Here is a 15,110-nt window from a genome sequence, read left to right as displayed (position 1 = left end):
TGAAAATACAATTGAAGTTGTCAGACATTTTGACAAAACAAACAACCTTGCAAAAACTGTAATCTGCAAGCAAGGTAATACCAAGTGCACTGCAACTAAACATGTAGCCTTTTGCACTAACTACACAATAATAACCACAATCTACAATCTATATGTAGATGCCTTTTGTGTCTACTATCCAACAAACACTTGAAACCTTATAGATTCAAAAACGGTAACCTCTACACTTGTAAACAAGTGATACAACTGAAACTATAGTATATCCAAAAACTGTTATTGAAAATTGTTATCAAGTTAGAATGGAGGCTAAAATGACCTCATATGCCATGCACTTTTCTATTGTGTTGAAAGTAAGAAAATTTTGTTTTATTTGATTCCTTAGAAAATAACTTTGGGTACACCATTTTCATTGATTCTAGTCATCCATGTAGTCTAATCAAACTGCTTGCAAAATGTCTGATAAGAAAAAAATGTCATTTTCTCCATCATTACACATGCATCATTTTATCTAGACTTGTGACATGAACATTTCTAATAGGCATTCACTTGAGAATTGGTGATGGGATTCCATTAATATTCTCTATGTTTAAGACATCATATCCCCAAATCCAAGGTTTGTCGTGACTAGCAAAAACCTTTGGTATTTAGAAGAAGAAACATCGAGAAACTCACCTTTTTTTTTCTTAAATATGTAGAAAATTCAAAAAGATGAATAATTATAAGGGCAATTTCTATTGAGGCACAATTTCTAAATCAAGAGTATTGGAACTATTGGAGAGCATAACTAGAGCTTGATTTAGTAAGCATATGATTGCTAGATCACAACCACTTGAACTTTGTACATCAAGATGAGGCTACATTGGATACTAAATAGCTTTCTAAGCATGCTTTATGCTAAGAAGAACTTTAGTTATTTCATTTTAAGAGATCGTCTACTCCTCCAAGACTCTCCTTTAGCAAACCTAGAAAGTGTTTCCTATTAGCTCATGATGCATTGTTTCCAACTCAAACATAAAGGCCCACTTTAGTCCATGTCTAGGATTAGTGATGACATTATCATTCAAGAATCCAATCTCGCTAATCAATGGTCCCAATTCCGATATTTTCCTATTCTTTTTATCTTAAGGGCTCTCTCCCTAGTGCAAGCAACTTTTGCCTTTGGCATCCATTGATATTTCAAGGTCCTAGGTCCCATACTATGAAACAATTAACTTGCACCTCACATGTGCACATCACATTAGCGTATAAAATGAGCCATAAAAGAAAGGAGTCTTTTGTAGAGATGGAATGGTATAGCCCTCATGATTGGAAACAATGCCTTTCCATGTTACAAATTGGGTAGGTGGGTGAAATGCCACATGTTTCCTTCTTGTTTGTATTTTGTAGAATATATTGTGCTCCTAAATTCATTAATCTATTTGTTTGCTTGGCTAGCTATTGATGCTATATTTCTAAACCTTCATTGTAGTTGAGTGTTTATCTTCCTTGTGATGCAAAGAATATTGTCAACAATGTGTTGGAGTCATTGGAATAGGATCCACAATGTGATAGCCATCAAATGGCTCATTATATCCAAGGTGTGTTATAAGTTGTAGCTCTATCCCCACTATTGAAGATTGTTGTAGGCCTTGCACAATTTTGAGCTAGGAATCTATCCTCTATTCTTAGGAATCATGCATATTTTTCTACTTTTGACTTTTTCCATTCCCTATATTTATTTATTCTTCATTGCTAAGATTCATTTGTTATATGCATGAGACAAATGTGAACATTATTGATGCTAGGATCCACCCATCATGTGAATGGGGCATCTCAACATTTTCATACATGTACAAATAGCACAAAGTTAGACAACAATGTGAGAATAATATTAATGTGACCCCGCATTTATACACATTCATGTACATGGAAGGTGGTTAACCAACAAGAGAGAAAAGTGCATGTAGACAATCACTTCAATGAAAAGGGGTTGCTTATCTTTGATGTTCAAATATGTATGTAATAACACAAATATATTTGCATTCTTTGAAAGTCAGTATGTCTACTTTGCATGACATTAAGACCAAGAGAGCCTATCCAAAAACTTCTACAAATACCTTCTAGAATATGTCTCATAAGGGCCTTCGTAAGATATCATATATATAACTTGCATGTGGCAATCTAACCTTGGAAACCCCACACAAGGCCTCAAAAAATACATATTTACAAGGCTAATGAGTGAAGAATACCCTTTAAGGTTATAGGTTCAAGGTAAGTACCTATAAATATATACTAGTTTGTGTACTTCTCACTTGTTTGCTTTGCAAAAGCCTTCTTATTCTTGAAAACAAGATTGAATAAAGCTTGTGGCATCTCTTGGAGCTTGTGCAAGAGAGAGGGAGTGAACAAGGGATTGTGAGAGATTATCAAGTCAAGTGTGTGATTTCTAATCTTCAATTTTCCTATCTTCGCTGGAGTTTGAAGCATGCAAGAACTTGGTCACTATCTGATCGTTATGAAACAATGGATTCCAAGCTTGAGTGACTTATCAAGAAGATTTCCAACTAAGGGTAAAAGAGCAAGCTAGGAAGATCAAGAAAATGTATAAAAATAATGCCTCAAACTAAAACATAAGAATTATGGAAATAGCTTAATGTCTAATATCTACATAAGCTACCATTATCAAGAAATAAATCAAGAGCTATTGTCAACAAACAATTTAGTGGTTATAGAGTGGACATTGTCTCTATGGGGTATCCTAAATTGTGCTTTTAAGCCCTTAAATGAATATTACTAGCCACATTTCATGGATTTAAAAAAGCCACACAAATTTTGTGTAGCTCAATTTGAGAAACCAACCATATTTTATGGCCATTGGAAGGTTTGCAAGTGTTGAGAAATGGCATCTTAAATCAGTTCAAAATGTTCTGACATAAACTTTGGTAGCCCCGTTTGGGAGATTTATATGTGGCTAAAGATGGGAGATTGTGATAGTTCTACCATTTTTCTTCCATTTGCATTCAACCATCTTAAGCATAAGAGATATTGAATGAAAAAATAGCTTCAAATGATGTAAGAAGATTAGGGTGGTGTATTATCAAAGATCTTGATGCATAGACCTCTCCAATCCAAGCTTGTTTAAAGAGAGCATCATGGGTCTAATGTCAAAGCAAGATCCCACTAGAAGAAGAAATAGCCAACCAACCATCACTCAAACTCCTTATTATGAAAACTGGGCAAGACAAAACCAATCACTCAAAGATATAGTTTGATTGATTAATTGTTCCTACTTTTGCAAGTATTCCATCTTACTCAACTTTCTTTTAAAAGCTGAGTACAACTCCCAACATTAGAGAGTGGCAACTACATAAATCAATCTTTTTTTTTTCTCTACCATACCCATTCATGGTATATAAGAGATACGCAAGGACATACTCTCTATGATCTCTATTACAAAGGTTCCATTGAAGTATATTTGATTGCATTTAGAGAACTATTCCTTTAGAGTTTGCACTCTTGGTATCTTTACGAGCATTATTGCAAGCATTGGCAAATGATATCACACATTTCTTTGAAGGTAGACTCCCATCATGTTCATTATTTTTAATATGTCTAATGAGCTAGTTGCATTCAATCCATAAGTCTTTCTAATTGGCATGCTATGGCTTAAATAAACATGAATGAGATGTCTTATGATAATAACAATATCACATTGTTGAAATACTATGATTTTAATTCTCTCCCTTGTAGAGATTCACATATTAGCGTTAACTCATCCTATTTTACATCATTGAATGCATTTGTATGTATTGTATAAGAAGTGAGAGCAAGTGACCTAAAGGTGCAAGTCGCCGAATATTGATTATTATGGCAATCAACTAAATATTATTGGGATATGCCAAACATCCTTAAAATAAGTTGTTCAATTTAAACACCAAATGTCTCCTAACATATGACATAAGAATAAGTCTATGGCAAGAGCATGACTGAGATGGCTTACTACATGAAATCATGTATACTCCTTCATAAGTTCAACACTCGACTCATTAAGTAGGTGGCCAAATCGCTAGAGAGGAAGAGGCCAAGCCGTTGGCACCCTCTTACAATGATGGACTTCGCTTACAAAATTATTGCCAAGTTGCTAGCCCTAAGAGTTAAGTTTTTGCTATTGAGCTATGATTTTGATTTTGCCATATTGAATATGGATTTTGATAAGTTTACAATCATATCAACTAGTCATTTATATTATATCCACTCATTGCTTTGGGCTTTGGGTTAATACTCAAGAAAATTATGGGAGCTCTATTCTCTACCCGTTTGCGTTGAGGTCTGTAAGGCAAGGGTACCCCCTATCCCCCCTCATATTTACTATAATTAGTAAATAGTTACTAATATTCTAATAAAGAGGGTGAATAAAAAAGTTCAAAGGAGAAGTAATCAAAGGCCTTCCAATTGTGAATGGGCAACAATTGGTAGCACAATTTTTTGTGATAACAATGCAAGTATTGTATGAGCCAAGAAGCAATCTATGGAAGCCGTACTCCGAGCCTACTCAGAAATTGTAGATCTCTCAACCTCAAGATTAACGAGCCTAAGACTGAATTTATCTTCCTTGGCTAGGGTGACCCCCATAGTGTATGACAGAATTTTGGGTTCCAACTTATACATCATAGTTGTGTTCTTTGCTATCAAGGCTACCCTCTGGGTGATTGAAACTGGATAAGTGGAAGGCCTTCCTGCCACCCTATGTGGAAGGCTCCTTATACTAAGAAGTATTCTCTTAGTTTCAAGTATTTAAGGACTTCTTTTGGAGATTTAATGAGAAATGAATACATCACTCTATACCCTAAAAGGACCTTGGCAAAACAACTAGGAGGATGTATTATACAACCCACTTCCTACTTACATACTCCAAGGGAATTGAGAGCTATCATACAAGAATTACAATGGATTGGTTCTAATGGCAACAATCCCTCCCATGCAACTATGCATTTGAGTGTCCCCGTATGCTTGTAACTCCCTTTTTGCTTGCTCTTCACACATCTAAGTTGTCAAAGAATACACATGCCAAAGGATCATACAAATGGATGCATGGGATGTACAAAGCCAAGACTTTATCAACATTAATCAAGTTCACACATGTTTATCTTTCTGGGAAAGACAATACTTGGATGCAATTAAGATTTTTGTTACCGAGCGTGTGTGTGTGTGTGTGTGTGCGCATGCACACGCGTGTGCGTGCACGTGCACACATGAAAAAGTGAGATTGGGTCTCGAACAAAATGCCGACTAATAAACCTCGACAACCTTGGGAGACCGCAAAGAAGTAAAAATTGGAAGCAAAGCATCTATGCAACTTTGAAGAGAAGACACGCAAATTATTTTACAAGAAGTTGATCTCACATCACCACCTTAAGTGTGGCATAAAGGGAGAATCAACATATGTTTTGGGGGTGCCTGAAGTCCCAACCAATGTAAAAGCAAGTTAAAATGTGGCTTGTGAGAGCTAGTCTAAATAGTTCCCTAACTACAAAAGTTGCCCAATTTGGAGACTATATTACCTTTGATGAGAATACCATAGAAGTAATCCATTTGCTAAGGGCACTAGTGATCAAGGTTAGTTACAATCACAAGAACACAATGGTATTTCATAGTTCAATTGACATATAAGTTGAAAAGTGATGCATTAGCTCTACTCAAGAAAATGGGAGTCCAAGTGCATGTATGTAAAGTTTTGTATTACAAGCTACTTGTAGCTTAGTTTTGGCTTATGCCTAAAGCATCAATGTAAGGTGCAATTTTTCTTTACTTAATATAATACATTGGCATTTTCAATTAAAAAAAACTAAAGCATCGATCTAATTCCTTTACTTAATGTAATACAACCGCATTGCCCAAAAGGTACATATAACAAGATGAGAGTAGATGTTTAAGAATTTTGAATGATATCTTCATCCAAACTTTCATTTTTCCATCTTGCACGAACTCCTCTCTAAAGCTACATGGATGCACACAATTGCCTTTAAATGAAAACACCCTCCTCAGCCTCTCTAGAGAGCAAGAGATTAGACTTTTGTGTACATTGCTAAACATGTCCACACTTCATTCAATAATTATCTGTCATTTATCAATAACAAATAATGAGTATCAAGAAAAGTTACAATGCTCTCACCCAATTTTCGTCCTTGATGCGGTGTAATTGAGAAAAGTATAAAGCTTTGCATCATGATGCACATATGGAGAAAATGGCAGATAAAAGATTAATAAATCACAAAAGACAATTAAAGGTGTCAACTTTCATGAACATTTCCTTCAATAAAGGTGCAAGGATTTCAGATGACAAAAAGATTCACAGAACATTTGGTCAGGATATTATTATTATTAATGCACTGAGCATTTGGTCATGATAATATGATTATTAATGCACAGCAAAGCACGTTCCAAAACCCACATCACAGGCACAATCCATGTTAATTTCTTAGATCACAAAGTACAACGGTACAAACATCATTCCCTTGGACCAGAGGTCGCTTGCCTTTTCTTGCTAGAACCACCATGGCATCTGAAGTATCACTGGACTTGACAGGCAGACTTTCAGGTATAACGAGACCTTCAAATCATATATCAGACTCCCAAGCCAGAAATGGCAACACTAGTCCCTCTCTCAAACAGCTACATTGGCAATATCAGATGCCCAACTTAAGAAACGAGAACACTTGCACCACCAAGATATAGAACTATGAGAAGGTCTCACTGACTTCAAAAACAGTGAGCTACTTCATCCTAAATCCCTAGTAACTGCCGACTTTCGACAATGCAGCTGATTGGACTAGCAAGCCGTGATTTACAAGCTTATTGTTTACTGGAGGACCAAGTTTAACTACCCCGATACCTTTACAAGCCCAGATTAGTACAAACTGATTGAGGGAGACAAAACTGCTATCGCTCACCACTAATTCTGAACTTTGGCCTCCCTTTCTCTTCTGATCCTGAGAAATGTAAGTGTGTTGCTTCATGCTGTGAATCTTCACTGTAAATAAGAGAACAGAAATTTGCAGTAGGTAAATCTTCAAAAAAAAATTAAACTCAACTCGCAAACTCCAACAAACATGTCATTATTGAAAGAGAAAAAGGGTCGCAGTAGAAAGTAAAGTGTCACCCTTCTGCTGATGTCAACTGCTTTATCTCCTTCACTGCTCTGCTGGCAGCATATAACATCATTTTCTTAACCTGTAAACAAGGAAAAAAAACACTAGTTAGATCCAACTATTCAAATGTATGAATGTCCCTTCCGTGTTACCTCTTTCTGGCAACATGAGAGATTTATAATAGGCCATTTCTACATTAAATTTTTTGCATAAAGATCTGTGGATCGTAATGTACAAAGATCTGTTGCACAAAGTCTAATTTGACTTCAAACCATCTACCAAAGGGCCTAGCATACCAATAATTATGGTATATCACTCAACTCAAAACACAGATTCATTACGTAGCTAATCTCTATATGCTACAAGAATCATCAATACTAAACAAATAGCCAACTTTATATATTATTAGAACCATGTGTACTAAATCCCAGTGGGCAACACTCAAAAAATCACATAAACAGAGTCCAAGACAACTAAGCTAGGGTGCATAACTTGAACTTGCTGCTGCACCCTTGAGTGCCATCCACACTATTCGTGGTCAACATGTCACATCCCTCAACATCTAGATGATTGAAAGTTGTAGGCCACCTTTCATAAAAACACTGTTAAACAGTAGAATTTCTAAAGAAGCACTGTTTCCACATGATGTTACACTTTTTATGTGCCAAATGTGCAAGGCCAAATGTGTGAATGTATATTGTAAACATTAAAGAGACAAGCTCGTGCTTGCTTATCTAATGGACAGTCCCTATATATAAGGGTTTTATCACCCTTAAATCTCATATTTTATTCGAAATATAGAGAAAAGAAAGACTGGAGTCACCATGGATAAGGTACAAACGAGTTGAACGAAATTCCTTGCTTACCTGATTCTTGAATAGAAATAGTTACATGTCAATAAAACATGTTGCCTTACATTGTTAGACATGAATAAAACTCCTATGAACGTTCAAACAATTTGTTAGTAGTGGCAGATACTACTACTGGTATTAAGTTGAAACAAATACTTAACTTTGTTATTCGGAAACAAGGTTTGCACTTAAATGATCATAAATTAGCATATCTACTCACCAACATGTTACACAATCATGCACTGGGGAAAAAAAACCAACCTCAAGCTTGTCCTCCTTAGCACGATGATCCTTTGGAAGTAAACGGAACTCCTCTGTCAAGCGAACACACTCTTGAAGATTTTCAGGTGATACAAAGTCCATGGCCACCTTGATACAGGACTGGACCACCAACAACATTTATGAGCATGAGGGCAATGTTTTTACTTAAATTACAAAGATGAAAGTCTAAAGAGTACAACTTATCAAGAAAGACTAGGTGACAGGACTACGAGCACAAGCAACAGAAAAACTGCCTTCATTGACATGACGGCCAGCTAAGTAATAACAGATGGAGAAATATATCTCTGCATACTACAACATAAACCCCAGGACAAAAGACTGCAAACATACTTAAGAAGTGTGGATAATCTTATGCACTTCTTTGTACTGTAAGAGGCTTCAATGCTAGCTAGTACCTTTAAATTCCTGACTTGATGAGGACAGCCTGCGGGGATAAACACAGCTTCTCCAGTGCGCTGCTCGAACGTCCATGCTTCAACACCTACACAATTTTTTTTCACATGTGGCCAGTCAAAAGCTTGGAAAACTTTCTTGAGGTATCAAAATTAAAGCCAAAGCTACCATTTTTTAAATAGTAAAATCAGCTCACCAAACTCTTCTTTTAGTTTCTTTTTGTCCTCCTCTGTAAGGTAAAAAGTCTGATCATGAATGGGATGAGTGACCTGTGCAGAAATGAAGATTATAGATGAATATTAAGAAACATGGACACACAGACTGCACATGTCCACAAAAGTAACATTCCTACCTCCTGTATGTACTCCTCCTCAAGATGCCTAAACTCATGTGAATGTTTTCTCAAATAAGCCTGCAATTTTGACACATCTTGTCGACGAAAGATATCCCAAAGTGCCCCTCCAAAAGCCTCGTCTATCTTGCTATCACTTTGCTCATCATTTCTGTTCTCAGTGTCAGCCACATCATTTGGCACATTTTCATCCAACACCATAGTCTTAGAGCTCACATGCAGCTCTTTTGGCTTGCGAGTCTTGTCTGCAGATAAACTCTCAGCTTCAGTACCTAAGTCATTTTGATCCTCCAAACCCAGTCTGTGATCTCCTTGCTCATCCAAGATAGATACTTTATGAGGATTAGAGTCAGCAATTGCATTTTTTGATCCAATGGATTCTTTAATGGTGTCCTTCCTTGCCATATCTGGATGAACAGCACTGTCCACCTTGATGCTGCTTACATCAGTTGCAGGCACTTGGAAACTCTGCAAAACATCAAACTCGACCTTCAACTTAACTCCCATTCACATGTCCAGTTTTTATGTGAAAATGGTGTCAACGTCAAGCATAATTCACATGTTGGATATCTCTAAGGACTTTTTTACTTCAAATATGTAAGAGGCTGTCTATCATTGCAGCTCATATCATTTCAATTCTTCAAGTTAGATCACTTCCGCTTCTGTATGGCCTTGGCAATACAATCAAGAAAACCATCTAGTGGATTTAGTGGAAGACCGTCATTACACCCTATAATTTCATGCAAGTCACATGTAACTGGATGTAAGGGCTTCGAAAAAAGTTGCAGCTACACAAAAATTGTATGCACAGAATCACTGATATATACATAGACTATATAAATAAATGATCCAACCAAGAAAAAAAGTGAAAGTCGCCTGGGGTATGCCTTATAAAATGGTAAGTTTTAAGAACAATAAACTGATTTACATTACCATTGAACACACAGACAGATGATACAGATGACCCCTTACCTTTCACACACAACCATAGAGCTTTGGTGCTCAACCTTTACTTGTGAGATTAATTTTTTAAGTCCTCCTTTTAAAGTTCTCCACCTTTTTCAGTGTTATCCTCAACTTTGAGGCAAAAGCACAAGCAAGATGATATTACATTTGAAAAGAAAATACAGATGTAGAATCCTGAGATTAGAGCCTCCCATGTGTAATCACCATTATACATATGGATACTTGCCGCTACAAGACCTAGACAATAGCACTTTTTAATCTAGTTCATGTTTTAATCCTATCATGTGAATGATAATCGAGAATCATGTGATGTCAGTAGCAGATAGGCACTTCAACTTCCATGCATGCCAAGCCACTACTGCTTGAAAACCTAGTGATACATTTTGAAATCTGCCTACTTGAAAGCTTTAGTAAAAGAGATCTTACTATACATGCTTGTAGCACTACCAGCAAAGTTATTGGCCCTCTTACCCTATCAATAGCATTGTGTGCATGCTTGTAAATACATGATTATGGTGCGTAGTTGCTCCATTCTCAAGGCTAATCATCAAAGTGCATACATTTCTTGACTTAGAAGAAGATTTATGACACATAGATAACATGGGCAAACTCTTTTCTAAAGAATGTGATAGCAGCTCTGTCGAGAAGACAATACTATCAATAAGGACAAGTACAATTTTTACTTGGTACTTTGCTTAGATATGCCAATTTTTCTGCATGGAGATTTGATACACCATTTCACTATAAATGATGAGTTTTTAAAATGGCATTGGTAATTGAGTAGTTCAAGAGATATCATATTTGATTATGTGAGGATAAAACATGTGAGACTTTGGCAGACAGATACCCATCAGATAGTCTTAACATATGGTCAAAATATTCTTTCCATGGATACCTAGATTTTGCTCAGATGGCAATAATCTCAAAAGCAACTACATCTCAAAGATAAATCCATGGCAATGCTTTCCAAAAGTTTATCTGAGATAGGTAAAGCTTGTAGCAATCTTAGTGCCTTTAGGTTACAAGTCCATTGAATAAAAGTTGTACTGATGTGCATTGGCACAAGAGAGAATTAATCCTCTTGGAAACCCCTAGGACAAGGTATCAGAACTAACTTAAGTAAAACTAATGGGGAGGAAACAAAAGCATAGAAATGGCTAGGAAAGTCACAAGAAGTGGACTATTCTTAGGAGTGCAATAAATAATACAAGGTGAGGAAACTCAAGCATAGAAATGGCTAAGAAAGTCATGGGAAGTGGACTATGTTTAGGAGTGCAATTAAAGATGGCCCAAGTAATGCGCTTAATCTTTCCCAAACTATCTTAATGCATATCTTCACACTATGTTCCACATCACGTCCCAAAGTTGACCAGTAAAAGGAAATCTTTACTGCTTTGAATATGATATTTCTGCCTCAATTTTCTATATATGACGATGAATCACTTTTATTGTACTTCAGGAATCAGTATACTCTTAACATTTGCAGGTCTTGTTGGAAAGAGGGCACCAATGCCCTTGCCTACTTAGCCAGTGACTTGCTGTTGTCTTGTATTGTATCGTCCATAGTTTTTCCATACGTGAATCAAACATCAAAGGCAAACGTGTATGAAACTATGAAACAAGTATGATTCAGACCCTAGACCTGAATCATACGTGACCCTAATTTTTTAACATATTCTTAACAAAATATGAGAAAAATACACAACTTTAAGACATGAAAAACATGATAAACATTCAAAATAAAAGACAATGCACAACTCGAACTTTGAAGACTGAGACTCCAGAGTTTGAGTCAATATAGAAGGATTCATGATTCATCATTCAACTTTCAAGGAATTGACATGATACATTTGTCATCAAGATTCAAGCCAAGTTGCCCAATGCCAACTGCATAGTAAGTAGACTAAAAACTGAAAGGGAACAACCAAAAGCAAAACTGAAAACTGCATAATAGAGTCACATCATATATCATGATTCATGATTCATCTGTCATCAACTAATCTACTCATCATCTTCATCATTCTCAAGAGTACAGTCCTCCTCCTCCTCCTCCTCCTCCTCATCATCATCATCCTCATCATCATCATCCTCCTCCTCCCTCTGATGTGGACCAAGAGAACTCAAGCCAGGAGCATCACTAGTGCTTGCCTCCCTCTCTGGCACTGGCAATGAGGCTATGATGTCCTCTTCCTCTCATATCTGCTACAATGCAAGCAATCTATCATCATCCTTCTCCTTGTTAAGCATGTCCAATGTAACCTCAATCTTTTCATAGCCTGATTCCTTAATTTTATTGATAAGACAAAGGTTTGTATGAATATATACAAGCTGCTCAGTACATTTTGGAAGCAATTTAATCCTTCTCTTTGTTTGAATCAATGAAAATGTGCTCCAATTTCTCTCACAAGGAGAGGCACAAGATCCTTGTGAGAGTATTCCTAAAGCCAATTGCTGCAATCTAGGTACACATGGGCCAAATGTCTCCCATCATTTCACACCCTGATGCATTCTTTTCTCATCTCTTGCAAGTGGCCGAGAAAATGCACCTGATTCCGACTTGTACATGTCAAGCTTATCACATAGAACACCCTGCATATCCACATCATATTTTGTGTACCTCTCTATCACTGTCATCCATCCTTCATGCACCTCTTTATCGCTATCAGGATTCTTGGCTCTCCAAACAGGATGCAAAACAAAGGCTGCAGCATGTAAGGGTGAGTGCATCATATCGCTATCAGGATTCTTCATGCACCTCTTTATCGCTATCAGGATTCTTGGCTCTCCAAACAGGATGCAAAACAAAGGCTGCAGCATGTAAGGGTGAGTGCATCATATCCCATCTGTCAACACAAAGGCCTTTGATTTCTTGCACCCTAGACTCGGTCACTCCTTCCAAGGAATCATTTTTTCTATCATCCGATCTGTCATCTCATACAAAAGCCCCATCGTGGCCCCTTCTCTATCAGCAAGACAGAGGATTTTAAGAATGGGTGCACAAATCTTAACGATCATCTTGGCATCATTCCAAAAACATGCACCCAAAACAATCTCAGCTACTTCCATTCCCTTTACTGTACGTGAAGCTTTCTTCCTTACCCAAGCATCACTAACAACCATACGCCGTAAACCATTGTAGCATCTCTCATCTAACAAGTTCACTAACATGATAAACATGTAAGCAAACCGTGTGGTCGATAGCTTCAATAGTTCTTTTTGACTGAATTGGCGATACAATGCCAATATTGTATGCTTGCGTGTAACAAATGTGACAATTTTATTTGCTTTAGCCAACACAGGGGCAATCTAAGTAAGCTTCCTAATATCTTCTAACAGAAGATCCAAGCAATGGCATATACATCTAGTAAAAAAAATATTAGGCCACTCCTGCTCAATCAAATCACCTGCTCTCACGCAGTTAGCTGCATTGTCCATACATACTTGCACCACATAATCTGGGCCAATATCAAGGATCGCGTCTTTCAAGATGCCAAAGATAAACTCCCCAGACTTGTATTCACCACTAGTATCAACAGCTTTTAAAAACACTGAACCATAAATAGATGTAGCCATAACATTTATAATAGGCCTACGCCTTGCATCTAACCATCCATCACAAACAATGCTGCATCCATATCTCTTCCACTTCTCCCTAATGTCAAGCAATTCACGGTCAATGCATTTAACCTCCTCCACAAGGTCCTTCGTGCGTAGACTGTTATACGAAGGTGGTTTGTAGCTCTGACCCACTTGCCCAACTACCTTAAGCATACCAAGAAAATATGGGCTCTTTGCTTTCTAAAATGGAATATCCTCTGCATAGAAGAAGCGATGAACAGCAATATCTGCCTCCTTTCTTGCTTGCAAATCCCATGCTTTTGTTAAAGCACCCTGTGATTTGGCCACTTTCTTTTTTTTGCTCACATGCTCTTGAGAGCTTGATTGTCCAGGCTGCCCAACAATAACACTTACATCTACATTGCCAGAGCCACGCCCACTGACATGAGGAGCATCTTCCAAATCAGATACAATTGCATCAATGTTTGTTGTGGATCCTTGCCCTCCAACGCCCACATGCAATCTATGACATATATCCTTTGCATTTTGTGGTGCAGCAGTGCATTTTTCCACACCAAGCCCTGACAATCCCAAAATATATGCCCTTATGCGTAGTGGGCCACCATCCCAAGTGTGTCCACAATATTTGCATTTACATGTATTCTGCCATTTTCCAACTGTTTTGACAACAGTAACATGATCCCATTCAACTTTCCGCTTTCTTCCCCTCTTTAAAAGTTAAAATCTGATACAAATTTAATGAAGACACCAGTGATAAGTCATGACATAATAGTAATTTTGCTGTGACCCACTGACCATTCACCAATCTGAATTCTGCAATGCCCTGGAGTCTGCACTATGCAGTCTTTGAACTTGAAGTTTAAACTTTGAAGGCTGGAGCGTGAAGGCTGAGAGAGAGAGAGCTTTCAACTCAGAGCCTCGGAGGCTCAAATAACCTCACACTGCACAGAACTTACAAACTGAGAGAGAGGCCTGTAATCTTCTCTTGAATCTTCAGACTTCAATGTTCCAACTTCCAAGTTCCAACTGGCCAATGGCAACAACTTCAGTCTTCAAACTTCATATTCCAAAGGTTCAAAGTTCAAACTTCAAACTTCAGACTCCAGAGTTCAAACTTCAGAGTCCAAAGTCCAAACTTCAGGCTTCAGCTTTTAAATTTCAGAACTTAATTTTCAGCCACTGTGCAGTGACCAGTCACTGCAATGTGCACTGTGCACTGTAGTCCCAGGCTCCAGCCTCCAGGTCTGTTACCTCCAATCTCAATATTCAGTCTTCAGGTCTGTAGACTGTGAAGTTGTGAACAGTGAAGAGTCTGGACTCTGAAGACTCACTGCAGTCTGCACTGCTCAGTGCTCATAGGCTGAAGCCTGAGAGAGAGAGAGAGAGAGAGAGAGAGAGAGATCTTACCTGATGATCAAAAAGTTTGGGGCACCAGTATTTCCAAGTAGAGAGCTGTGTTTCCCACAGTTTGTGGAGTTCCTCAGGCTGAGTTCAGTTGTTTTCAGTCACGATTCCTCAGGAGTGTGTGTTTCAGACTGCCTGGATCCAGGGAAAGAGTCG

At 37.6% G+C, this 15,110-nt stretch overlaps 1 protein-coding gene and 1 pseudogene across 1 annotated transcript in view; both read right to left on the bottom strand.

The window, feature by feature from the left end:
• Positions 1 to 6,400: 6,400 nt before the first annotated feature.
• Positions 6,401 to 15,110, bottom strand: part of LOC148032274 (lysine-specific demethylase JMJ27-like) — a 42,748-nt gene continuing 34,038 nt past the window's right edge. The window contains exons 10-15 of the mRNA XM_087682917.1: positions 9,006 to 9,473; positions 8,850 to 8,922; positions 8,656 to 8,741; positions 8,240 to 8,359; positions 7,139 to 7,209; positions 6,401 to 7,009 (exon numbers count right to left, since the gene is read on the bottom strand). Coding sequence (XP_087539043.1) covers positions 6,919 to 7,009; positions 7,139 to 7,209; positions 8,240 to 8,359; positions 8,656 to 8,741; positions 8,850 to 8,922; positions 9,006 to 9,473 — 909 coding nt within the window. The 3' untranslated portion in view covers positions 6,401 to 6,918. The remainder of the gene's footprint in view (positions 7,010 to 7,138; positions 7,210 to 8,239; positions 8,360 to 8,655; positions 8,742 to 8,849; positions 8,923 to 9,005; positions 9,474 to 15,110) is intronic.
• Positions 9,480 to 14,264, bottom strand: LOC148032276 (uncharacterized; annotated as a pseudogene).

Source organism: Lygodium microphyllum, chromosome 8 (assembly GCF_053477565.2).
Source record: "Lygodium microphyllum isolate KBCC chromosome 8, Lygodium_microphyllum_v1.1.10, whole genome shotgun sequence".
In the NCBI taxonomy this organism is placed as follows: domain Eukaryota; kingdom Viridiplantae; phylum Streptophyta; class Polypodiopsida; order Schizaeales; family Lygodiaceae; genus Lygodium; species Lygodium microphyllum.
The sequence above is the reverse complement of the archived record's forward strand: the minus strand, read 5'-3'. Positions and strand labels throughout refer to the sequence as shown.